This window comes from Scyliorhinus canicula, chromosome 18 (assembly GCF_902713615.1).
Source record: "Scyliorhinus canicula chromosome 18, sScyCan1.1, whole genome shotgun sequence".
NCBI lineage: Eukaryota > Metazoa > Chordata > Chondrichthyes > Carcharhiniformes > Scyliorhinidae > Scyliorhinus > Scyliorhinus canicula.
This window is the reverse complement of record NC_052163.1, coordinates 2002173-2029681: the sequence shown is the minus strand read 5'-3', so window position 1 is coordinate 2029681 and position 27509 is coordinate 2002173. Positions and strand designations below refer to the sequence as shown.

Below are 27509 nucleotides of genomic sequence, written 5' to 3'. Positions count from 1 at the left end.
GTAAATTTCTGAGGGGGTAAATTTCTGAGGGGGAACATTAGTGAGGGGGAACATTAGTGAGGGGGTACATTAGTGAGGGGGTAGATGATTGAGGGGGTAAATGACTGAGGGGGTAAATGACTGAGGGGGTAAATGACTAAAGGGGTAAATTACTGAGGGGTAAATTAGTGAGGGGGTAAATTACTGAGGGATAAATTAGTGAGGGGGTAGATGATTGAGGGGGTAAATGACTGAGGGGGTAAATGACTGAGGGGGCTGGTTTAGCTCGAGGGGCTGGTTTAGCTCACTTAGCTAAATCGCTGGTTTTTAAAGCAGACCAAGCAGGCCAGCAGCACGGTTCGATTCCCGTACCAGCCTCCCCGGACAGGCGCCGGAATGTGGCGACTAGGGGCTTTTCACAGTAACTTCATTGAAGCCTACTCGTGACAATAAGCGATTTTCATTTCATTAATGAGGGGTAAATTACTGAGGGGTAGATTAGTGAGGGGGTAAATTACTGAGGGGTAGATTAGTGAGGGGGTAAATTACTGAGGGGTAAATTAGTGAGGGGGTAAATTACTGAGGGATACATTTCTGAGGGGGTAAATTAGTGAGGGGGTAGAATAGTGAGGGGTCAATTACTGAGGGGGTAGAATAGTGAGGGGTCAATTACTGAGGGGGTAGAATAGTGAGGGGTCAATTACTGAGGGGGTAGAATAGTGAGGGGTCAATTACTGAGGGGGTAGATTACTGAGGGGGTAATTTACTGAGGGGGTAGATTAGTGAGGGGGTCAATGACTGAGGGGGTAGATTAGTGAGGGGGTCGATTACTGAGGGGGTAGATTAGTGAGGGGGTCAATTACTGAGGGGGTAGATTAGTGAGGGGGTCGATTACTGAGGGGGTAGGTTAGTGAGGGGGTAAATTACTGAGGGGGTAGATTAGTGAGGGGTCAATGACTGAGGGGGTAGATTAGTGAGGGGTCAATGACTGAGGGGGTAGATTAGTGAGGGGTCAATGACTGAGGGGGTAGATTAGTGAGGGGTCAATGACTGAGGGGGTAGATTAGTGAGGGGTCAATGACTGAGGGGGTAGATTAGTGAGGGATGATCTGCATGTTGCTGGCGCTGTGCATGGTGGGAACCCCAGCGCTGCGCTCTAATGACTGGCGCGGTGCACTGTGGGTGAACAGCGCGGTGCCCTCTGGGTGACTGGCGCGGTGCACTGTGGGTGATCAGCGCGGTGCAGTCTGGGCGCTCCCTAGCCGCCGGCGCCATTTTGTGGAGCGCGGGCCTGGCCGAGATGCTGTCGAACGCGCAGCTCCTGGATGAGTTGATGGGCCGGGACCGCAACCTGGCCCCGGACGAGAAGCGGCAGAATGTCCGCTGGGACGATGAGAGCGTGAGTCCCGGGGCCCGGAGTTGGGGTGGGGCGGGAGCCGGGCCGCTCATTGACATCCCGCTGCGGCCTGGATACCCTGCGGCCCAGCAAAGCCCCGGCCCGCGGCAGCAGGAGAGGCGGGCGGGGCCCCGGGGGAAGCGGGCGGGGAGGCCCGGGGGGAGCAGGAGAGCCCCGGGGAGGAGGCCCGGGGGGAGGAGGGCCGGGGAGGCCGCTGTGTCTCCCTGCCCCCAGCACAATGTCTGTGTGGGGCTCTCCTGTTGGTTGCAGCCCCTGTGCAGAACCCCCCCCCCCCCCCCCCCCCGTCCTCTTTAACAATCACAAGAGCCCTTAAAAAAAACACCTTTATTATTGTCACAAGTAGGCTTACATTAACACTGCAATGAAATTACTGTGAAAATCCCCTAATCACCACATTCCGGCGCCTGTTCGGGTACACAGAGGGAGAATTCAGAATGTCCAATTCACCTAACCTCTCTGACTTTAACCCCAGATCTCCAGCAGCTGCCAGGGTCTCCCCCGGAATCAGACACATCATTGCCCTGTTGACGGAGGTGGATTACCTCTTGGCTCGCACTCTGCCACAACAGCCTCACATCGTGCCCACCCGCTGGAGGTGACTGATTCCCTTCCAGAGCAATCCGTGATCGCCAGTTTGTGAGCGGTTAATCATTGATTTGTTTCCAGCCATGGAACGCAGACAGTCTTACAGTACTTAGGAAGGCCCATTGGGAATTTGAGCAAAATAAACTTCCTGGTCGAGAATGCGATCACTCGTAAAATTAATCTCTCTGGATTCCAGTTTCAGTTCCGAATGAGAATTTCTGTGGGGAATTTGAATGATTTTTTGATTACACTGAGAAATCCCAGTGAATTTCGTATAAATCTGTAAAATAAAATTGGGGGCTGCAATTTTATTATTCACTTCATTAAGCAATCCTTCCAGTGTTGCGTAGAATCAGCACAGAAGAATGCCATTTGGTCCAACGGGTCTGCACCTACCCTCTGAAAGAGCACCCTACCTATTTTCCGCACTATCCTAGCAACCCCACCTAACCTGCACACATCGGGCAATTTTATCGTGGCCAATTCACCTTACCGACACATCTTTGGACTGACAGGGAGAAAGTGCAAACTCCAAGGCTGGAATTGAACTCTGGGGCTGTGAGGCAGCAGTGCTAACCACTGTGCTTCGTCACATAAGGGGAACAGTGTCATGGGGAGCACTGTTTGTGGAATATGTTTTGATGTTGGTGAAACTTGAACCAAGGTGTCTAAAATGTGCACGAGTCAAAGGGCGTCATGAAACCTACGACGCAGTGAAAGTCAAGGTTGGCCTGTGTCCACTGAGTTGGGATCAAGCCATCCGGCATGGCAGAGCACCACCGGCCTGTCTCATCTGCTTCTGGTCGGTGGAGCATGTGTGATAGGACCTCAACAACCTCATGAGTTTATTAACAAAAGTCACTAAACTTTTTTATATTTCAAATTATTCCGATAAATAAATCCCAATCACTCAGTAATAGCGACAGCAAACTTTGAAAACCTCTAACAGTATGGATGTTACATATTTCACTCTTTCTGTCCGCATTATAACGGGGTGCTCTTGGGTTCTGCTTTTGTTCCTTTAGCCGGGTACTACTGAAAGTTGAACAATAAAGTACGTTAGCATGGAGCCTATCAAACTACCTGCACATTCTCCCACTTTCATCTATCCTGCCGACCTGTATCTCAATGTGGCTACAGTCAGGAACTGAGTGGGTGTAGGATGTTGGCGTAGTTTTGTGAAACTGGATATCCTGTTGTTATAACATGTCTCTTGATGCCGTGAACAATTTGAAAGGCTGGTTGATTGTATGGTTTAAATTAATTTATTCCTGGAATGTGGGCGTCGCTGGTAAAGCCAGTATTTATTGCCAATCCCTATTTGTCCTTAAGGCGGTGCGGTGATGAGTCATCGCCTGGATCTGCTGCAGTCTGTGCGGTGAAGGTGTACCCTTGGTGCTATACCGGAGGGTGTCCTATTATTCTTTTTAATAAAAAATAATTATTATTGAAAAATTTTGTATTTATACAACAACATCGAACCATAATAAAATACCAACAATAATAATAGCAATCATAAACATTCGCCCCCTCCTCAATGAACAGCACAACATATTAACAACAACTTAAATTAACACAATGTTAAGTTACATAACCATAGGGAAAAAAATAGAAACTACAATAAGGAACACACCACCCCCCCCCCCCCCCCCCCCCATACCTATTTTTGAGCCAGGAAGTCCAGAAAAGGCTTCCACCGTTTATAGAACCGTTGTATTGATCCTCTCAGGGCAAATTTGACCCCCTCCAATTTTATAAATCCCGCCAGCCATGTCACTGATCCAGGTCTCCACACTTGGGGGGCCTCGCATCCTTCCACTGCAGCAAGATCCTCCGCCGGGCTACTAGGGACGCAAAGGCCAGGACACCGGCCTCTTTCGCCTCCTGCACTCCCGGCTCCACCGCAACTCCAAAAAATCGCGAGTCCCCACCCTGGTTTGACCTTGGATCCAACCACCCTCAACACCGTCTCCGCCACCCCCTTCCAGAATCCTTCCAGTGCCGGGCATGTCCAGAACATATGGGCATGATTCGCTGGACTCCCCGAACACCTGGTGCACCTGTCCTCACCCCCAAAGAACCTGCTCATCCTAGTCCCGGACATGTGGGCCCGGTGCAGCATCTTGAATTGGATGAGACTAAGCCTCGCACATGAAGAGGAAGAGTTGAGACTCTCCAAAGCATCCGCCCAAGTCCCGTCCTCTATCTGTTCCCCAAGTTCCCCCTCCCATTTAGCCCTCAGCTCCTCCACTGATGACTCCTCCACTGATGACTCCTCCACCTCCTGCACTACCCCACAAACGTCAGACACCTTCCCCTCTCTGACCCACACCCCCGAAAGCACTCTGTTCATCGCCCCCCCTGGTGTTCTATAATTCTGACCCAGTGATGATACAGGAACAGCGATGTAATTCCAAGTCAGCTGGTGTGTGCGTTAGTGGGGAACTTGCAGCTGGTTTAGGAGGATTTTAGAAATAATTTATCTGATATTGGGACTTTATCTGCCTGCCCCCTTTGTCTTGCTGGCAGTTTTCGGATATGTCACAAGCTCTTTGGGGAGGTGAATAACGGAGACCCTCACTCTCGAGTACCTTTCATCCTGTCTTGAAAGCACTAACCTCCATGACTATGCCAAATAGCAGTGTGAATGCTTCTTTGACCAGTGACTCCTCTGGTCAAGCATTTCTCTGCTGCAGACTTGTGTTTCCTGGAATTATTTAATGTCATTTGCACCAGGAGCTGATTGAGAAATTGAAATTAGTTAGTCTGGAGCACAGACCTTGATCACGCAGACAGGGAGTTTGTTGGTTTGAAGACAGTTTTGGAAGTTTTTTTCTATTCTTGGACACTTCATCCCCAGGCTGTTCAATTTCTGAGTAGTTCTGGGTGCTGGCGTGGGGAATAACATGATGGGACTGATTTATTTGGAACATATTTTGGGATGTGGAATAGCTGATGAATGTTGTAAAAAGAGAATCTGTTACTGAAATGTGTCTTGTCTTTCCAGGTGTGTAAATATTTCCTGTGTGGATTCTGTCCGGCCGAGTTATTCACTAATACACGCTCTGATCTGGGTAAGAATGCTTCGATTTTAGTTACTATTTTACAATCATCAATGTCTTATAGTTACACTGGGAGAATGAACATGTGTGACTGGTCTGTCATTTAAAACTAGGCAGGAACTTGGTGCAGACTTAGTGACAGTACCGCAATGGGGACCTGCTCCTGTAGGGGGCAGCCCTTCCCTTTGTCCCTGTTAGCTATCCTGTGATTCGTGACTGGTGTGTGCGGTTCACTGCGGTGAGACTTTTCGGTGGTGGCCCCTGAACCTGTGGTGAAGGGGCATTTAGTGGGTCATGGTGAGGACTTGCCAGTGCCTATGGACCTATATCGCAGAGAGAGATGGGAATCATTGAGTGAAGAGTTGAACCTAGCCTTCAGAAGAAGGTTTAGAACATTATTTCAGTTGTTGAGAACAATGTTCTCGCAGATTCACCAGCCGCTCCTGCTGTGACTGGGCAGCAATTAATGTATTAATGCAGTTGGTACTGAAGGCTAATGGATTGATGTTAAAAGTGGAGATAATTGAGGAGTACATTTTCAAAACCTGTTCCTTAATATTGTGATTTCAATGCAAAAGAGTGGCAGAAGAGCAGGTCAGAGGCTTGGAATCCTGTGGTGAGTAACTCGCTACCTGACTCCCCAAAGCCTGTCCACCATCGACAAGACACAAGTCAGGAGTGTGATGGAATGTGCTCCACTTGCCTGGATGAGTGCATCTCCATCAACTCTCAAGAAGCTCGGCACCATCCAGGACAAAGCAGCCTTGCTTGATTGGCACCACATCCACCTCCAATGAACAGTATCAGCCGTGTGAACCATCTGCAAGGTGCACTGCAGGACCAAGGTTCCTTAGGCAGCACCTTCCAAACCCACAACCACTACAATCTGGAAGGACAATAGCAGCAGATACCTGGGAACCCCACCACCTGGAGGTTCTCCTCCAAGTCACTGACCACTCTGACTTGGAAATATAACACTCTTCCTTCACTTTCGCTGGGTCAAAATCCTGGAACTCCTTCCCGAACAGCACTGTGTGTGTACCTACATTTCAGGGACTGCAGCGGTTCAAGAAGGCAGCTCACCACCGCCTTCTTGATGGCCACTAATTCAGAGATCTGACAGGTGGAGGATGCTGTTGGACTGAACTAGCGAGGCCCACATCCCGAAAACATGAACATTAAAAACATTAGTGTCAATTCTGTCATGGTACACAGGTTAAAAATCAACTTCACTTCCAGGACTTCTTTGGGTTGTGGGGGTGAGACCCACGTAAACACGGGGAAAATGTGCAAATTCCACACGGGCAGTGACCCGGGGCTGGGATCGAACCCAGGTCCTTGGCGCTGTGCTAACCATGGTGCCGCCGTGCTGCCTTCTGCACATTTATAATGGCAATTACCAATGCCACGTCCTTGTGAACGTGAAGTGACAAACTTACAGTGGCTGCTTCCTTCAGACGTAGATGTCAGGTGTTATGGTGACAATGAATAGGATATGTCTGTGTAGGCCTGAGACTTGTGCTGTGTTGCAATATGAATCGCTCAGTGCACCAGCCAGTACCATTCTCTACACAACAGCTGCTGGCGGTTCAGTCGAAGATTTGCGTCACACTATCACCCCTGTGCATGTTGCCCTACTTTGGCAACATTTTGATTCTCTCCTTATTTCCAAATCCCTTTCCCCTCCCTATCTCTAATCTCCGCTAGCCCTACAACCCTCTGAGACATCTGCTCTTCTCTAATTCTGGCACTTTGTGCACCCCCGATATTAATTGTTCCACCAGCAGTGCTTCGGTTGCTCCGGGCACAAGCTCTGGAATGTCCTCTCCTGCACCTCTCCACATATTCTTGATGTTCGTTCAGACCTATATTTTCAAAAGGCAGCTGGATATAGCACTTGGGGAGAATGGGATCAAAGGCTATGGGGAGAAAGCAGGATTAAGCTATTGAGTTGGATGATCAGCCATGATCGTGATGAATGACGGAGCAGGCTCGAAGGGCCAAAAGGCCTCCTCTTGCTCCTATTTTCTATGTATCCATCTCTTTGACCAAGCTTTTGTTCATCTGATTTGTTATTTTCCTATGTGGCTCAATGTTATATCTTCGTCTTTGTGCACAGCAAGACTCCACAGTCAGCCATGTGATAAATGACCAGGAATCTATTTTAGTGAAGCTGCGTGTAGGATAAATATTGTTCTTGAACCTTCTGGAGGATGTCCGTGATTGTCTTTGAATAGTGGCCGTGGGACCTTTGACATCTGCTTGAAAAGTTTCTCGTTTCTCTTGGAAGTACCCCTTCAGTGCTGCACTGTGTGTGCTGACCTGAGCATCAGGAGGGAAACTTCAACCCTTGGCTACCTGTCTCCAGAGTGACTTCTACCCACTAAGGCAGGGATAATTATTCAAATTTATCTGTATCTGTAAAAAATGTCTCTCTGGGAGAATGAGGACTTTCAAAAGATGACGGGAGATGTGCCAAATTGACTGTCTCTTTCTGGGCCATAGCTAGTTTAATTTGTAAACAAGCAAATTACTGCGGATGCTGGAATCTGAAACGAAAGGGAAAATGCTAGAAAATCTCAGCAAGTCTGGCAGCATCTGTAGGGAGAGAAAAGAGCTAACGTTTCGAGTCCGATGACTCTTTGTCAAAGCTTTGACAAAGAGTCATCGGACTTGAAACGTTAGCTCTTTTCTCTTCCTACAGATGCTGCCAGACTTGCTGAGATTTTCCAGCATTTTCCCTTTCGCTAGTTTAATTTGTGTTGGATTGGAGCAGTCAGAGATTAGCTGTGGTGATAAGGACCTCGGATTCTCTTACTGTGACTTTCAAATCCGGCGGCATCATCCACCTGTCTGATCTCTCTTTGGTGGCCATCCTCTCTTTGTTCTATGTTTGGAGTGCGAATTAGCATTATGTCTAGGGACCTTTGCCTCCCAGTTAAATCAATGAGACCTCTGTTATTTCAGACTGCAGTTGTCTCTTTTAATTACACCTGGTTATAGAACATAAAGAACATAGAGCAGTACAGCACAGTACAGGCTCCTCAGCCCACGATGTTGTGCCGACCATTTATCCTAATCTAAGATCAACCTAACCTACACCCCTTCAATTTACTGCTGTCCATGTGCCTGTCCTAGAGTCGCTTAAATGTCCCTAATGACTCTGACACCACCACCTCTGCTGGCAGTGCATTCCACACACCCACCACTCTCTGTGTAAACAATCTACCTCTGACATCTCCCATATACCTTCCTCCAATCACCTTAAAATTATGTCCCCTCGTGACAGCCATTTCCACCCTGGGGAAGTCTCTGGCTATCCACTCTATCCATGCCTCTCATCACCTTGTACACCTCTATCAAGTCACCTCTCTGCCTTCTTCGCTCCAGTGAGAAAAGCCCTAGCTCCCTCAACCTTTCTTCATAAGTCATACGCTCCTGTCCAGACAGCATCCTGGTAAATCTCTGCACCCTCCAAAGCATCCACATCCTTCCTATAATGAGGTGACCAGAACTGGAAACAATATTCCAAGTCTGGTCTAACTATGGTTTTATAAAGCTACAGCAAAACCTCGTGGCTCTTAAACTCAATCCCCCTGTTAATGAAAGCCTTCTTAACAACCCTATCAACCTAGGTGGCAACTTTGAGGGATCTATGTACATGGACATCAAGATCCCTCTGTTCCTCCACACTTCCAAGAAGCCTGTTTTTTACCCTGTATTCAGCATTCAAATTCGACCTTCCAAATGAATCACTTCACATTTATCTCGGTTGATCTCCACCTGCCACTTCTCAGCCCAGCTCTGCATCCTGTCAATGTCCTTTTGTAACCTGCAACAACCCTCAACACTATCTCCAACTCCCCCAACCTTTGTGTTATCGGCAAACTTACTAACCCACCCTTTCACTTCCTCATCCAAGTCATTTATAAAAACCACAAAGAGCAGAGGTCCCAAAACAGATCCCTGCAGGACACCACTGGTCACCGACCTCCAGGCGGAATACTTTCCATCTATTACCATTCTGTCTTCTTTCGGCCAGCCAATTCTCTATCCAGACAGCCAAATTTCCCTGTATCCTATGCTCACTGACTTTCTGAATGAGCCTACCATGGGGAACCTTATCAAATGCCTTACTAAACTACATATACACCATATCCACTGCCCAACCATTCATCAATGTGTCTCGTCACATCCTCAAAGAATTCAAAGAGGCTTGTGAGGCATGACCTGCCCCTCACAAAGCCATGCTGACTATCTTTAATCAAACTATGTTTTTCTAAATAATCATAAATCCTCTCTCTCAGAATCCTTTCCAATATTTTGCTCACCACAGACGTAAGACTGATGGGTTTGTAATTCCCAGGGATTTCCCTATCCCTTTCTTGAACAGGGGAACAACATTCGCCTCCCTCCAATCATCCAGTACTACTCCAGTGGAGAGTGAGAACGCAAAGATCATCGCCAATGGCGCAGCAATCTCCTCCCTCGCTTCCCGTAGTAACTTTGGGTCTGTCCTGATGCTTTTCAAAATTTCCCGCACATCCTCTTTCTTAATAACAACCTGTTAATTGAGCTACGACCAATAACCAGTGATTGCACTGGACAAGTTTGAAAACATGCATTAGGAAATAGTGTGGTACAGCGGTTAGCACTGTGGCTTCACAGTGCCAGGGTCCCAGGTTTGATTTCCGGCTCGGGTCACTGTCTGTGCGGAATCTGCACGTTATACCCGTGTCTGCGTGGGTTTCCTCCGTGTGTTTCGGTTTCCTCCCACAAGTCCCGAAAATCTTGCTGTTAGGTGAATTGGACATTCTGAATTCTCCCTCTGTGTACCCGAACGGGCGCCGGAATGCGGCCGGTGCAGGCTCGACGGGCCGAATGGCCTCCTGCACTGTAAATTCTATGACATTCACAGTAACTTCATTGCAGTGTTAATGTAAGCCTACTTGTGATAATAAAGATTATTATTATTACAACTGTTCAAATCAATTCATAATCGGGCTGGAGCAGAAACTGGAACAACCGTAACTCCTAGAAATAATGTTCCCATTTCTCAGATTCAGTGTATCTTCTTGGCTCATGTTTCGTTATAGGAATAAGGAAACACTTGCGTTTATATAGCGTCTTCCACAATCTCCGGCATCCCAACACATTTTAGAGCCAATGAAGTACTTTAGAAATGTGGTCAGATTTGTAATGTAGGAAAGGTGGCCGTCAGCAGTTTGTGCACAGCATGCTCCCACAAATAATAATGTGAAAATGATTAGATAATCTCTTGATTGAAGGATAAATATTGACCAAGTCACTAGAGACCCTGGCTGAATGGCTAATCTGCGAGAAGAGTCACGGCCTTAATTTAGTTCTGTTATTTGTTGCACTCAATACATTAATAGCAACCCACAACCAAAAACTTAAGTCATAGATGTGACAGCAGGGCATCCTGAGGTGTGGAAAGAGTCCAGACAAAAAGCTTCCCGCGTGTGGAGAATGTGACTCATTTATTTTGGTCCCCGTATTACAAGGCATGGCATTGTGTGGGGGAATAAATAGTCTGTATGGTGGAGCAGAGCTCCAGTGGTTTCATTCTTTGCATCAGTGGGGTTGCTGTTTGTTACTATCTATGTGGATAATGTACTGTTACAGAACACAATCGCAGTATTGTGCTTTCTTGTTTCATTGAAAAATGTTGGGAAGCACGAGCATGCATGGAGAGGGCAGACTCCAATCACCTGAGGGCCATAGAGCATCATAGCACAGAAAAGGGCCATTGAACCTGTGCCAGGTTTTGCTGAGCTGGTTCAGAACAAATCCCATTGCATCATTTTGCAACTCCCCGCTTCAATTGTCTCTGCCGTCTCCTCAAAAAAGCTCCAATGGACTCTGCCTCACATGCACCCTAGGTCAAAGTGCATAAACGCAAACTAAATTGTTCCCAGTCTTCCTCTTCACTTCGGTCAGAATTTTAAACACAGCTTATATTTATCTGATGTCTTCAATAAAATATTCAAAGGTGTTTCACAGGAGACCAAGAAATTGGTCAACGGAGAAGAACATTAGAACGAGGAGCAGGAGTCGCCTCTCGATCCACACTCTGCCATTCAATAAGATCCTGGCTGGTCTCTTCCCAGCCTCAACTCCACTTTCCTGCCCGTTCTCCATAATCCTTCAACACGCTGCCAATCTCCTCAGATTTACTCAATTTCCCAGCATCCACTGCACTCTGGGGTAGTGAATCCCGCAGATTGACAACCTTTTGAGAAGTCATTTCTCCTCATCTGTTTTACATCTGCTCATCATACCCTAAAGCAACGGTCTTCCCTTTTACATTGCCCCACAAGAGGAAACATCCGCTCGAATAACGACGAGTCAGAATACAGGAGGGAGATAGAGAACCTAGTGGAGTGGTGCAGTGACAACAATCTCTCCCTCAATGCCAGCAAAACTAAAGAGCTGGTCATTGACTTCAGGAAGCAAAGTACTGTACACACCCCTGTCAGCATCAACGGGGCCGAGGTGGAGATGGTTAGCGGTTTGATCTGTTGAGCTGCTCGCAGAAAAATACTTTTCACTGTACCTCGGTACACGTCACAGTCAACAAATCCAATCCAATCAATCCCCTTATCAGATATACCTCAGTTAGATCTCCCCTCATTCTTCTAAACACAAGAGTATCGGCCTAAACTGCTCAAACTCTTCACAGGACAAACCCCTCAAATCTGGAATCAATCTAGTGAAACTCCTTTGAACTACCTCCAATGCCACTACATCCCTGCTCAAACAAGGAGACTAAAGTGGACACTGTACACCAGGTGCAGTCTCACCAATGCTGTGTACTGTTGCAGCAACACTTCCCTACTTTTATAATCTATCCCTTTAACTTGAAAGGTCAATATTCCATTTGCCTTCCTTATCACCTGTTGTATCGGCATACTCGGGGCGTATCTGCATATGGGTGGCACGGTAACCCAGTGGTTAGCACAGTTGCTTCACAGCACCAGTGACCCGGGTTTGATTCCCAGCTTGGGTCACTCTGTGCAGAATCACGTTCTCCCCGTGTCTGCGTGGGTTTACTGAGAAATATATTTTCTATCCATGAGGTTTTTTTGCCGTTATCTCTGACTACACACAATCTCTAGAGTTTTGTATAAATTTGTCACTGTTTCCTTACACTGAAACTCCATGTCCTTGTTCGTAAAACCAAATTGCTATCCATCTTTTGTAACTTCCTCCAGCGCAACCTGCACTTTGAAGGAATGAAGATTTTGAAATGCAATCTTTGTGTGTGAGTGTCTGTCATAGAATCCCTACGGTGCAGAAGGAGGCCATTCGGCCCATCGAGTGCATCAGCCCTTGGAAGCGCCCTACTTTAGCCCACACCTCAGCCATACCCCTGTAACCCCATCTGACCTTTTTGGACACTAACGGGCAATTTATCATGGCCAATCTACCTAACCTAGGAGGAAACCGGAGCACCTGGAGGAAACCCATACAGATATGGGGAGAACGTGCAAACCCCACGCAGACAGTCACCCGAGGCCCTGGCACTGTGAGGCAGCAGTGCTAACCACTGTGCCATCCTGGATCTGCAATATGGACTTGATGGGTATTTTATTGACCTGAGTGATTTATTGTGGGCTTCGGGTAAAATGGGGGCTGACCATACATGGCAGGTGCACCATTTAAGATGATGATTTTTGCTTTTCCTGTTTTAGGGCCCTGTGAAAAGATTCACGATGACAACCTGCGGAAATAGTAAGTTTCTGTTTTTTGGGTTCCTGTGACTTCTCCCAATTTGTGCAGCAGCTAGTTACCATTTCCGTTTCTCCCACAGTTACGAGAAGAGCTCTCGTTTTATGAAAGTGGGCTACGAGAAGGATTTCCTGCGTTATCTGCAAAATCTGATGGCAGATGTGGAGCGGCGGATTCGCCGAGGTCATGCTCGGTTGGCACTGTCCCAAAACACCACAACTGGAACGACGGTGAGTGCCGGGCATTGATTCACTGAGAACAGCAGATTAATGTTCCCAAATCCCACCTGTAAAACTCTGTCCAATTGTACAGCTATGGACATAATTGTTGGGAGTGTGTCTAATGTGGGTGGTTTCTCAAACACCTAAAGAGTGGGGGGTGTCTGCAATGGGGGCTGTGGGAAGGGGTGGATGTGTAATGGGTGGGGGTGGGTGGTTTGCGTAGGTAGGGGAAGTGGGTGGGGACTGGTGTAATGGGAGCCTGGGTGAGGGGCGGGTGAATTATGGAGGCCTGGGGGAATTGTGTGTGTGTAATGGGGGCCTGGGGGAGGGGTGGGTGAATTATGGAGGCCTGGGGGAATTGTGTGTGTGTAATGGGGGCCTGGGGGAGGGGTGGGTGCATTATGGGGCCCTGGGGGAGGGGTGGGTGTGTAACGGGGGCCTGGGGAAGGGGTGGGTGCATTATGGGGCCCTGGGGGAGGGGTGGGTGTGTAATGGGGGCCTGGAGAAGGGGTGGGTGCATTATGGGGGCCTGGGGGTGGGGTGGGTGCATTATGGGGGCCTGGGGGAGGGGTGGGTGCATTATGGGGGCCTGGGGGAGGGGTGGGTATGTAATGCGGGCCTGGGGGAGGGGTGGGTGCATTATGGGGGCCTGGGGGAGGGGTGGGTGTGTAATGGGGGCCTGGGGGAGGGGTGGGTGCATTATGGGAGCCTGGGGGGAATGTGGTTAGTTGGGAGTGTGTGTAATGTGGTTTGTGCTGATTAGTTGCTAATCTGAATGTTTTACTCACAGACTGGAGGACCTGTCAGTAAGAATGAAGAGAAAGGCCAGGTTCTAACAGAGAAAATTGAAGAACTCCTGGAACAGGTAAAAGCTGAGGATATGTCTGCTGTAACTTTGGCAAGAGGGTGTCACAGAGCACAGAAAGACCCTTCGGCCCATCGTGTCTGTGTCAGACATAAACAATGACCTGTCATTATCACATTGCTGCTTGTGGGAGCTTGCTGTGCACAAATTAGCTGCTGTGTTTCCCATATTATGACAATGACTACACTTTAAAGCAGTGTTTTTCAAACATTGTTTCCGGGGACCCATTTTTACCAACCGGCCAACCGTCGGGACCCAACACGGCCGACCTGCGCGACCCACCATTTTCTCTTGCCTTGTTTGCTGCAGACAGAAATGGAGGAAATGGTTTTGGGTCCCTTTGGCCCTCGTACACGCTCCTCCAATGGAACATGTTGGATGAGGGTGAAGCCTTCCGGTGTCGGAACGTATGGAGTCTCCATCTGTCCAAAGTTCTGCATTTTTTTCAGTAAAATTTTATCAAACCCCCCCCCCCCGAACTTGTAAAAAAAAAGGGGGGGGAAATTAAATGAAGAAAACCGCCCCGAATTTGTAAACAAAAAGCTGTGGCAGTTTTTTTAAAAGCGGCTGCACTGCGCGTGCGTGCCCAATCATCAGTGCGCATGCATATAGTTTTGCGCATGGGCACCGATGATCTGGCACGCATGCGCAGTGTGGCCGCATTTTTTTTCCATGTTCACGGCTATTTTGAAGGCGTTATTAACAGCCGGCTGTTTCACGCAGATTTGCGAGATCGGGAGTGCCGTGACGAACGGCTCAGCGACCCTCCCGAGACCCGCCCGCGGGTCGTGCCCCCGAGTTTGACAATGCCTGCTTTAAAGTATTTAATTGGCTGTAAAGCTTTGAGGCGTGAAAGGTGCTATAAAGTGACTATTTTATTTTCTCTCAGATTGAGGAACTGGGTTCTGAGGGGAAGGTGGAAGAGGCCCAGGGGATGATGAAACTTGTGGAACAACTGAAGGATGAGCGAGAGCAACTGCGATCCGCCAGCTCGGTGAGTCTTGCTCTGCTTTACCATCGTTCACGCTATCATGTGGTTAGAAGCATCTATCTATATGTTTCCTTTCAAATGATTCTGCAGACCATCGAGAGCTTTGCGGCCCAGGAGAAGCAGATGGAGGTGTGCGAAGTGTGCGGCGCATTCCTCATCGTGGGAGATGCACAATCCAGGGTTGATGATCACTTAATGGGGAAGCAGCACATGGGGTATGCGAAGATCAAAGCAACAGTTGAGGAACTGAAGGTTAGTGCAGAGCTGACCTGTTCCAATGGCTCTGGTTACACCCCTCCGGAGTAATTGTTCTGCTCTGGGAATAGAACTCAGGAAAGAGTAGACTGGTCTTGGAGGGGATGCAGGGCTCGAGCAGTTATCGGTTATTTAGCTGGCCAATAAACCTGGTGTGTTTTGGATTAATTCACTGGATCCAGGCATTGCTGTCAAAGCTGAGCATTTCGTCCCTGTCCTTACCCTGGAGAAATTGGTGAACTGCCACTTTTAGCTGCTGCAGTTAGGGAGCGGATTCCAGCATTTTAACCCAGTGACAGACTGATAGTTGCAAAGTAGGATGGTTTAGGGCTTGGATGGGGTCTGCCAGGTGCTGGAGTTCTTGTGCATCTGCTGTTCTCTTTCTAGGTGTTCAAGTTGTTGGGCTTGGCTGGTGCTGTGAAGTGGGTGGGGTTTGCTAAGATGCGGCAGTACATATTGTAGATGCTGCCACTGTGAGGGAGGTGAATGTTTAATGTGGTGGATGGAGTGCTAATCAAGCAGGTTGCTTTTGTCCTGGATGGTGTTGAGCTTCTTGAGTGTGGTTGGAGCTGTACTCATCCAGGCAAGTGGAGAATATTCCATTACACTCCTGACTTGTGCCTTGTAGATGGTGAACAAGCTGTGGGGAGTCAGGCAGTGGGTTACTCTCTGCAGGATTCCCAGTCTCTGGTCTGCTCTTGTCTTCACAGTATTAGTCCAGGTCAGTTTCTGGTTATTGGTAACCCTCAAGGTGTTGACAGTGGATGATTTGGTGATGGTAATGCCATTGAATGACCATTCGGTGATGGTTTGATTCTCTCTTATGGAGATGGACCCGGCACTTGTGCGGTGTAAATGTAACCTGCCATTTGTCAGCCCGAGCCTGGATATAGTCCAGTTCTTGCTGCATTTGGACACAAACTGCTGCAGTGCTGGAGGTGTTGTTAATTGAAGTAAACATTGTAGTATGGGCAGCACGGTGGCACAGTGGGTTAGCCCTGCTGCCTCACGGCGCCGAGGCACCAGGTTCAATCCCGGCTCTGGGTCACTGTCCGTGTGGAGTTTGCACATTCTCCCCGTGTTCGTGTGGGTTTCACCCCCACAACCCAAAGATGTGCAGGGTAGGTGGATTGGCCACGCTAAATTGCCCCTTAATTGGAAAAAATGAATTGGATACACAAAATTTTTTAAAAAAAAATAGTAGTATTGGTTTGCGGCCTTGCGTGTTTAGTGTTTTATTTGTGTCCAGGAGAAGGTCCGGAAGAAAACCGAAGAGCCAGAACGTGATGATAAATTAAAACGAGAGAGAGAAGAACGGGAGCTGGAGCGAGAGCGAGAGAGGGAGGAACGGGAGAAGAAACGGCGACGGGAAGAGGAGGAGAAGGAGCGGGAGCGGGAGGCACGGCGGAGAAGGAGCCATTCACGGAGCCGGCATTCCCATTCCAGCCGGACGTCTGAGCGGAGGCGAAGCAGGTCCCGAGAGCGCAAACGGTCACGCAGTAAGGAACGGGAAAAGAAACGGAGCAGGTATGAAACAGCAGCCGTCGTGGAGAGCTTAGTTGATAGAACATTCTAGAGAATGCAAACTGACCCAACTGTGTCGTGCTGCTGTTAATGGCCCACAAGCCTCCCCATATTGATTAATCTCCTCCAATGGCATCTCCTCTGTGTTTGTATAGTTTACCCACAATCCCATACGGTCAGTAGGAAGGTAGACATGGTGACACTGGTTACACTGCTGCCTATTACTCCAGGGACCTGGGTTTGGTTCCTGTGAATGTCTGTGTGGAGTTTGTATATTCTCCCTGTGTCACTACGCAGGTTTCCTCCCACAATCCAAGGATGCGCAGGGTTACAGGTCGAGGGTGGGGGAGTGGGTCTAGGTGGGGTGCTCTTTCAGCAGGACGGTGCAGACTCGATGGGCCGAATGGTCTTCTGCACTGTAGGGATTCTACAATATTTGCCTCATCCACTCCTTGTGGCTGTGCATTCCATTGTAACTTTAATAGATTCAAGTTTTGAGTGAGTGATGGGAACCTCTCGCCTGTTTTTTCCTCTCCCTGAAGTCACATGGTTGTGACTCACAATCTGCAATGTGTCCTCTAGATGTCCTAGCTTGACATGTCAGCCTAAACAAGCTGGCAATGTCTGCTCTTCAACCTTGGGCGCAGTCGTTGCTACTCTTACCCCTGTTGGACATTGAATTCATAACAAGGAGCCACTGACCTACCACTGTGTTTAGTGATATCTTTATGGAGTCTCTTGAGCAGGAGGATCAGTGGCGGGTGGGAGGTTTGGAAGGGAAGGTGTTGGCAGGAGGGCCGGTATTGGAGGTTGCGAGCGGGAGGTTTGGAAGGGAGGGTGCTGGCAGGAGGGCCGGTGAGGGAGGTGGCGAGCGGGAGGTTTGGAAGGGAGGGTGCTGGCAGGAGGGCCAGTATTGGAGGTGGCGAGTGGGAGGTTTGGAAGGGAAGGTGCTGGAGGGAGGTGGCGAGCGGGAGGGTGCTGGCAGGAGGGCCGGTGAGGGAGGTGGCGAGCGGGAGGTTTGGAAGGGAGGGTGCTGGCAGGAGGGCCGGTGAGGGAGGTGGCGAGCGGGAGGTTTGGAAGGGAAGGTGCTGGCAGGAGGGCCGGTATTGGAGGTGGCGAGCGGGAGGTTTGGAAGGGAAGGTGCTGGCAGGAGGGCCGGTGAGGGAGGTGGCGAGCGGGAGGGTGCTGGCAGGAGGGCCGGTGAGGGAGGTGGCGAGCGGGAGGTTTGGAAGGGAAGGTGCTGGCAGGAGGGCCGGTATTGGAGGTGGCGAGCGGGAGGTTTGGAAGGGAAGGTGCTGGCAGGAGGGCCGGTGAGGGAGGTGGCGAGCGGGAGGGTGCTGGCAGGAGGGCCGGTGAGGGAGGTGGCGAGCGGGAGGTTTGGAAGGGAGGGTGCTGGAGAGAAGTTGGGCCAGTCAGTATCACTGATCTCATTGTTACAGCTGCATTTGTAGAGTTCTTCAGGGAAGATTGATCCCAAAGATATTTGACACTTTAAATACACACACATTTCCAGAGGGTTTGTGATAAATTTTGGATTCCTAGCCCAGATCTTTAATATTGCAAAGGTTCCTGAAGTTAGGGGACATTTTTAACCATGTATCCGTCCAAATAGTATCTCTCCCTAATTCACTTTGATTCACAAGAATTCACAACCATTTATTTAAAAATAATGAACCAGTTTATTATTTTCCAATTCTTGTGTTTATTAATGTGACACGCCTCCTTCTGTGGTTCGGTGTCAGCCCATGTTGAATAATTGCCCCTGTGAAAAAGCCTGTGACATTTTATATAAAAGATGCCTCATAAATATACGGTGTTGTTTCATGTTGAGGTTATTGTATCTCACATCATTCTAGGAAAGTTTTGTTGGTTCTGTTAGACCTGTTCACTGTTGTACCGTTTTGAAGTGTGCATTACAATTTTGATTTGAAAAAGGGGTGAGGACCACCGAAGCAGAGAGCGATCAGAGAGGAGCAGGGACCGGTCGGAAAGGAAACACAGGTCTCGGAGTCGGGAACGCCGCAGATCACGGAGTCGGGATGTAAGGTCGCATAAACACAGGAGCAGGAGCAGGGAGAAAGAGAGGAGGTCAAAGGACAAAGGTAAAGAGATGCGGGATTCACTAAGTTGTGTGTTTGTGTTAAGATCCCATCTGATGTTACTCCTGGTCACTCGGGGCCCAGAATGGAACCTTGGCCCAATAGAACGGAACTTTTATTTTTTTTCTTTAGAAACGTGGATGAACAATCACAGGGCTGCCAATTAACTTTCAACAAAAGAATCAAACATTTATTAAACATGAAAAGATTTGACTATAACATAATATTCCTTCACCCCATCTATATCTTCACAGATTTTCAAGGATAACAGGTGACAAAATATATCTTTTACTATGATGTATTGTAGCATAGTGGTTAGCATAGTTGCTTCACAGCTCCAGGGTCCCAGGTTCGATTCCCGGCTTGGGTCACTGTCTGCGGAGTCTGCACGTTCTCCTGTGTCTGTGTGGGTTTCCTCCGGGTGCTCCGGTTTCCTCCCACAGTCCAATGGTGTGCGGGTTAGGTGGATTGGCCATGATAAATTGCCCTTATTGTCCAAAGAAAGGTGAATTGGCATTATTGGGTAAGGGGGTGGGTGGAGGAGGTGTGTGCTTGAGTAGGGTGGTCTTTCCAAGGGCTGGTGCAGACTCGATGGGCCAAATGGCCTCCTGCGCTGTAAATTCTATGATTCTATGAATGTTCTTGGTAAGTACACAGTCCATCTAAACCAACATGTAACTATGGTCTGACACACCACACTGTGAATCCAAGAGACAGATGCCACCCAATATAATGGCTGGTGGGTTTCTCATCACATCCCCTCAGATGCTTATCACACTGAGATAACTGATCCACTGCCACTCTGGTTTTCCCATGATCTTCATTTCCACGCTGTAGACACTTCAATTACAATGCAGTTTAAAGTGATCAAAACCCACAGACATGCAGGTACCTTTGTTTAATATGAAGCCAACTAAGGTTTCAACTATTGTACAAAAACACAAATTTAAACTTGCTTTAAGCTATTCACTATTTTAATACCCACAAATACAAACATAGATTATTTAAAACTACCTGTGTTTGCTGACAATGTTTCGGTGGCTTTACTAGGATAGTGGGAATCTCCCTGATGCAGGGTGCCATCGATTACACACATGGCTTTGTGGCATCACATCTGAATGTAGAGGTGTATGGCTGCATATTCCAGGAGCAGATTCCAATGTAACTAAAAGGAGAAAGGCACTAGGGTGGGACTGGTGGAGGAAGGTGAGGAATGGGTAGGTGCATGTGGATCAGCGCGCTGTACCGTGTTTCTAATACCCACAGGATTATTTAAAACCACCTCTGTTTCCCGACAGCAGCAGCTTTCTGGTGATCTGCCCGAACCTCCTCCTACTCCAGATGGAGCCTGTTCTGTTGAGGTGTTTGGTGCAACTGCAGAGTTGGAGCTGTTGTTTAAAGTAAATCTGAAGCAGTGGTGTTTCTGCACATATCACTGAGTAACCCTGTGTGTGTGTGTGACTGATGTATCTGCCGGTTTCCCTGCTCACACTCTGGTCTCTACTGGGACAGACAATCTTGGTGCCTCGTCCGTACCACATTAAATATCAAAGAACCTTTGGGATATGTCAATAGCTCCTCTCTTACCAAAGTCAGGTATGCTTTGTCCGACTGGATTGCAAGCTCGTTCTTGCTAAATATTTATTCCAAATCCCTAGTTATGTTGCAAGGCAATGATTGGTAATATTTTTTTTTATAAATGTTTTTTATTGGAGTTTTGAATAAAGAATATTTACCATTATATGTACTCTAAATAGAATACATATAACAAAGAGAAGCTTCTCCCATCGGTTTTCGCTGCCATTGTCGTCTCGCGATCACCTCTGCTTCAGCCGTTCGTCTCGTCTTTCGCCCGGATTTTCCTTGTTCTCTGCTCCTGGAGATGCCAAGTTTAATGATTCGTAATATTTTATTTATAAATTTAGTGTACCCACTTCATTTTTTTCCAATTAAGGGGCAATTTAGTGTGGCCAATCCACCTACCCTGCACATCTTTGGGTTGCGGGGGTGAGACCCACGCAGACACGGGGAGAATGTGCAAACTCCACACAGACAGCGACCTGGGTCCAGGATCGAACCCAGGACCTCGGTGCCATGAGACCACAGTGCTAACCACTGCTCCACCGTGCTGCCCTAATAATTGGTAATATTGACTGGTGCATCAACGTCATGTGAAATCACCATTCTTTTTCCACAATTATTTTTTTCTTTTTTTGTTATAAATGATTTTTATTGGGTTTACTGTTATGTACACACAATAAGATATATATACATATATATGAAAAGAAGAGCACACACTAACATACCACACACAAAAAAGTAACTGGTAAGGTATTACGCACCCGCTCAACAGCAGCAAATTACTTACAACACAAGTAGGCATCTGTTTGTGGGGGGGGGGGGGGGGGGGGAGAAGAGGTGGATATACATTTGGGTGTCGGAGAAACAATTACAGAGGGCAATACGTGAATGGGTCTGATGTTGGTGTTGTCACTTGCTTCTCCCGGACGGATTTTGCTGCCGTTGTCATCTCGTGTTCACCTCCGCTTCAGCCGTTCGTCCCGTCTTTCGGCTATATTCTCCTCGTTCCCTGTTCCTGTAGATGCCAAGTTTGTTATTGTTTCCCCTGCCCTTCCGGCTATCATTGTCCTGCCCCCCCCCCCCCCCCCCCCCCCCTCCTCTCTGGTTGTCCTCTCTAGTTCCCTGTCTCCTCACTTCTCCCCCCCCCCCCCCCCCCCAATCCCCTGCCACCTCTTTCTGCCCACTCCTTCCCCCCAATCCCCCGCCACCTCTCTCTGCCCACTTCTCCCCCCCCCCCCCCCCCCCCCCCCCCCCCCCTTCTCCTATGGTTCGCCTTTCTTTCCTCTTAGGTTTAGCTGTCCACCCCACCCCCGGTCTATCCCTCCCTCTCCCGCCTCTGCTACTTTCCCCTGATTCTTGGCTACTTGGCTATTCTTCTGCTTGTTCGTTGGCCACAAACAGGTCCCGGAACCTCCTCCCCAGGAATAGATCTGGCTGGTCTGATACCCTGAAGACCGCCAGTTTTGGGCATGGCTCCACCCTCAAAGAACAAATAAAAGTACAGCACAGGACCAGGCCCTTCGGCCCTCCAAGCCCGTGCCGACCATGGTACCCGCCTAAACTAAAATCTTCTACACTTCCGGGATCCGTATCCCTCTATTCCCATCCTATTCATGTATTTGTCAAGACGCCCCTTAAACGTCACTATCGTCCCTGCTTCCACCACCACCTCCGGCAGCGAGTTCCAGGCACCCAATACCCTCTGTGTAAAAAAAACTTGCCTCGTACATCTCCTCTAAACCTTTCCCCTCGCATCTTAAACCTATGCCCCCTAGTAATTGACCCCTCTACCCTGGGGTAAAGCCTCTGACTATCCACTCTGTCTATGCCCCTCATAATTTTGTAGACCTCTATCAGGTCGCCCCTCAACCTCCATCATTCCAGTGAGAACAAACCAAGTTTATTCAACCTCTCCTCATAGCTAGCATCCTCTATACCAGGCAACATCCTGGTAAATCTCTTCGGCACCCTCTCTAAAGCCTCTGGTAGAGTGGCGACCAGAATTGAACACTATACTCCAAGTGTATCCTAACTAAGGTCCTATACAGCTGCAACATGACTTGCCAATTCTTGTACTCAATGCCCCGGCCAATGAAGGCAAGCATCCCCACCACTTTGGACATTGCCTCTAAGAAGGCTGTCCAATACCCAGCAAGTCTGGGGCAAGACAGGAACATGTGGGTGTGGTTGGCCGGGCCTTCTTGGCACCGTTCCCATCTATCCTCCACCTCCAGGTAGAACCTATTCATGCGGGTTCTTTTGAAGTGGGCTCTATGTACCACTTTTAGTTGCGTCAGGCTGAGCCGTGCACACGTGGAGGTGGAGTTGACTCTATGCAGTGCTTCGCTCCAGAGTCCCCACCCTATTTCAATCCCCAGGTCTTCCTCCCATTTCTTGTTGCGTCCAGTACGGTGTCGGCCCTTTCTACCATTCGGTCATATATGTCGCTACAGTTCCCTTTATCGAGGATGCTTGCATCCAGTAACTCTTCCAGTCGTGGCGGTTGTCTCCTTTTGTAGGAAGTTTTTGAGTTGCAGGTACCTTAGCTCGTTCCCCCTGGCTAGCTGGAATTTCTCTGTCAGTTCGTCCAGTGTTGCGACCCTGCCGTCGTTGTATAGGTCCCTGACTCTGTCAGTGCCCCTCTGTCCTGTCCTCACTTTTTAAAGGTGGTGTCAGTCAGCGCTGCTTTGAAAAAGGCCTTGGGGATGTAGATCGTGATGGATCGAAGTAGGAAGAGGTACTTGGGCAGTGCGTTCATCTTGATCGCCTGGACTCGCCCCACGAGGGAGAGTGGGAGTGTATTCCACCTTTGCAGGTCCTTTTTTACTTCCTCTGTCAGACTGGTGAGGTTCCATTTGTGGATCCATTCCAGTCAGGGGTATATTTGGATCCCCAGGTAGCGGAATTTGTGTCGGGCTTGTTTAAACGGCAGTCCCGTTAGTGCTGCCCCCCCCCCCCCCCCCCCCCTGCGGGTGTACTGGGAAGATCTCTCTTTTGCTCATGTTGAGTTTGTAGCCCGAGAAGGCGCCAAACTCTTTCAGGAGCGTGATGATTCCGTCCATGCTGCTCGGTGGGTCCAAAATGTAGAGGAGCAGGTCATCTGCATAGAGTGAGACTCTGTTCTCTGCCGCCTCTTCGGATCCCCTTCCAGCTTTTTGCTGTTCTGAGCGCGATTGACTTCTGAAGCTCTCAGTCCTCGCTACAATAAGGAATCTTTCCAAGTGGTTTCAGCAGCTCTATTGCTCTTTGTCTGAGTGGATAATAAATGTAGGTCCCTCTCTGCACCTTTTCATTCATCACGGCAACTTTAATAAGTCACTGAGTAAATCCACTACTGAAAGTTGTCCAGTCACACTCATTGACATCGTAAGGGCTTTATTGTGATGCTTCCCAAGGAAGAAAAGCCTGCATCCTGCAGGATCACTTGTGATGAAAGGGAATTTGTGTCTGTGGAACCCATTCCTCGGGAGAACTGATAGAATAATAATAATAATTAACTGGGGGAAAACCCTAAAATACTCTGAGAGGAGAGTTATTCACACAGCGGCTGTAACTTGGTCGAGTCGCTGCCCTGGCTACTGTAATTGTAATCTAAAAGTTTAAGCAGGAAATCTTAGACTGACAGCAACAAAATGATGCCATTCAGTCCATCATGCTGATGCTAGCTCTGTGAGAGTTTTATCCCATCAGTCCCACTCCCCTGGTGCAAACATCTCCCCTTCAAGTATTTTTCCAATTCCCTTTTGACAGTTCCTATTGAATCTCCCACCGTGTTTTCAGACAGCACATTCCAGGTCACAACTCAAATGTGGAAAAATATAATTCTCCTGTCTGGTTATTTTCCAATGACCTTAAATCTGCCGTCTCTAGTTAACCAGCCTCCTGCCTTCCCCCATTATCTGCCCACATCTCCCATCAGTCTGTTGACATTTCTCTGTTGCAGAGAGGAGGGATTCTGATGAAATGATGAAAAGCAGTTGGAAACCCAGCCAGACAGACAGAGAGATTGCAGAGGCTCGGACTGACCCCATGGAGGTGGACACCACTAAAAGCGAGGTCAATGGGAGAGACGAAGACCTAAAATCTGAAGGTGACACTCAGTCCAATTAAAACTGATCTGATTTGACCTCAGATCAGACCAAGGTAAGTGTGGCTTTTGCATTCCTCGGTTAGGGTTTGCCCTGTGTTTTTTGTTTGGTTCGCTTTAGCAGTACAGTGTAAGTATTGCAACAGAGAAGATGGAGACCGACAAAAGCACGCGGAGGTATACTTGTAAAACGTCGAGCGAGGACAACAGACTAGTCTTGACAGTAAGAGAGACAAAATATGCACCTGGGAGACACTAGGTACCTTACTTTACCTCTGCATATTATCTATAATGTACTGAACCTGGTCCTCGTTTCTGTTCCTTTGTGGATCTAGTGAATGGAAATAAATGGGTATGTGTTTTAAAAGTAACTTTAAGAAAACTGTAAGTTTTGGGGGTATTGATTGGTGTGAACTGTTATCAGTTGAATAAGTTTAGAATTCAATAACTAGGTGGAGAATGGTTTTTTCCTGTTTCTGTGACTGCATCTAAGGCATATTTGAAAGATTTTTTTTTTAGTTTTAACAAATCTCTGTTAATGTCACGGATGTTGTAGATTTTTTGTTTTTTTTTAAAACTGCCTTGCACTCTAATGGAGTCTTTCTGTAACTCGAGCCAGTAGCTTGGATTGATGGAAGTGTAGGGTTTATGACTAACTGAACCTGAGAACCATATCTCACACTGCGCTGGTCTTGTGAGCCGCCCATGAAAGCAAATTAAAAATCAAGGAATCAGTGAATGAATTGCAGGTACTCGTGCCAGGTACACTCCTTTCTCTACACACCTCCGTGTTTGAATGCTTTTGCCTGTTTTAAAAAATAAATCTTTATCTTTTTTTTTAAAGCTTGCTATTTCATATTGTATTTGCTGATCGTGTTTAACACAGGATTTAAATATTAGTTTCCTGTCACCATCATTTTTTTTGAAATTGTGGAATTGTTTCTGTGCAGATGTGTTACAGAATTTTCTTCAAACTACAATGGAAGGGAATTTTCAAGAATTAACTTTACTTTTCACATAAATTAAAAACAAACCCAAACCTGTAGCAGCCTCCTGTTTTCGTGCAGTACATTACCGGCCCTAGCACAGAGGTACGACTTGAGACTTCTTTGCCCCTCCACCCTCCTCCCTTGCCCTCCCATCCCATGTCCAGTCAGCTCTTGACTGATGCTGCCCTGCCATGGCTGGTGAACTTGTTTTTGTTAATTATTAAATACAGAAAGAGATTTGAATGACAGTGACTTTGGTTACAACTGAGAAAAGGAATTGTCAATATTAATTCTTTGCTTGTGACCAGCTTCCTGATGGTGGGTCAGCTAAATCTGTGAGGCGTATGACGCAGCAGTAAAGCAACACGTAAATGTGGACACTGTAATTATTCAGGAGTTTGTAGCACACATAGTCAGAGGTCAGTACCCCGCTCTACACGGTGTGCCTACTTATCAACAGCCCCGGTTACTATTGAGCACAGCACCACTATGTCACTTTTCGTGGATGTGCTTTAACCTGTTTGATATCATTCTTCTCTGCTACCAACTCTACCACCCCCGTTACACCCTCCAGCTAACGAATAAACAGTGTCCCGGCTTCATTTCCCTTCCTGGTAATTCTGTTGCAGCTTTTGAACACCCTCCAAAATTAATGTTTCTTAGCACCTGCCTGTACCTGGCTACCCGTGCTCCCTCCTAAATCTGATACCTTCCTGGGTTATACTCCCCTCTCTGAAATACAAAAAGCTGATGATCCTCATCCCGATGAATTCCTTTCTCACTTTGGGCTGTTTTTTTTCTTTAACGCTCTATGCGGGGACACAGATCTGGGTTGATGTGGAAAATCATTAAAGGTGGCAGGGCAGGCTCAGAAAGTGGTTAAGAAGGATCCTAAGCTTCATAAATAGGAACATAGATTACAAAAGAACAGGGAGTTAAGGTGAACAATACTAAACCCTGGTTCAGCCTTGAGCGCAATGGTGTGCAATTTATTGAAGGACGGATTTGAAAGCTTCATATGGGGTTGCAGAATTGATTAGTGTAGTTCACGGGTGAGGGCATGTGGCTAAAATGGAGGTGCCGGGTTTGCTCTTAAAGAAGAGGAGGGTGAGGTTGAGAAGAGTTGATCGAGGTATTCAAAACCATGAAGGGTCCAGACAGATAGAAGGGCAAATGGCGCTAGCTAGATTGTAGCTGCGATAACTGACATGGACTCAAAGACCGATTGGCCTCCTGTCTTGTAACCATTCTATGTACATCACCCCCAGGTAGCGCATGCTGTCCGTGTGGCATCATTGCAGCACTATGCTGCTTCGCAATTACTGCAGAGGACTCTCAACACTAAGATCAGCCTTCAGAGGAGACATGCAGGGAAGTGAAAGTTGTAGCACCGAAGCTTACTTATAACAGTCCACCTAATTCATCAATGAATCAGAAACTCTGATCTATTTTTGGGGATTCCTGCAGCACCCTGTTAAAAATGGTCAGCAAGAGATATCAGTGATAACATCAGTAAACTAAGTCATAAATGTCTCCCCTCCCTCGCACTAGTGCATAGACCCACTCACTCTTGTCTGCTATTTCCTCAAGCTAGTCCAGGGGTGGGCAAACTACGGCCCGCGGGCCGCATGCGGCCCGCCAAAGGTATTTCTGCGGCCCACCAAGTCATTAAAAAAAAAAAAAAATTTTTTTTTTTTTTAAAAAAAATTTTTTTTTTTTTTTTTAATTTTTTTTTTTTAAAGGTTAATGGGTGGGGGGGGCTGTTGGGTTACTTACTGGTATAGGGTGGATACGTTGACTTGAGTAGGGTGATCATTTCTTGGCACAACGTCGAGGGCCGAAGGGCCTGTTCTGTGCTGTACTGTTCTATGTTCTATATGAGGCGCCCAGAATCATAACCGGGTGACGTAATTATTTTACTTAATATACTATGCGGCCCTTTGTGAATTGTGAATTTCTGAATGCGGCCCTTGCACGGAAAAGTTTGCCCACCCCTGAGCTAGTCTTTAACCACCTCGGAACACTAGACATGCAGGTAGTTGTTTGATCTCCTATCCTTCCTTTTGTATTAACATTAAAAGTCAATTTAGACCAATTCCCTC

At 47.8% G+C, this 27509-nt stretch overlaps 1 protein-coding gene across 2 annotated transcripts in view; it reads left to right on the top strand.

Annotated features, from left to right (window-relative positions):
• The first annotated feature begins 1216 nt into the window (after positions 1-1216).
• luc7l3 (LUC7-like 3 pre-mRNA splicing factor) overlaps positions 1217-27509 on the top strand; it is a 28104-nt gene continuing 1811 nt past the window's right edge. Inside the window, exons 1-10 of one of the 2 annotated variants that reach the window (XM_038776739.1) lie at positions 1217-1378; positions 4989-5055; positions 12759-12798; positions 12878-13025; positions 13807-13881; positions 14771-14875; positions 14963-15124; positions 16380-16654; positions 18587-18753; positions 24275-24474. In XM_038776739.1, the coding sequence (XP_038632667.1) occupies positions 1280-1378; positions 4989-5055; positions 12759-12798; positions 12878-13025; positions 13807-13881; positions 14771-14875; positions 14963-15124; positions 16380-16654; positions 18587-18753; positions 24275-24441 (1305 nt within the window). In that variant the 5' untranslated portion in view covers positions 1217-1279 and the 3' untranslated portion in view covers positions 24442-24474. Of the gene's footprint in view, positions 1379-4988; positions 5056-12758; positions 12799-12877; positions 13026-13806; positions 13882-14770; positions 14876-14962; positions 15125-16376; positions 16655-18586; positions 18754-24274; positions 24475-27509 lie in introns of both variants that reach the window. The other variant, XM_038776738.1, reaches the window with a different exon arrangement.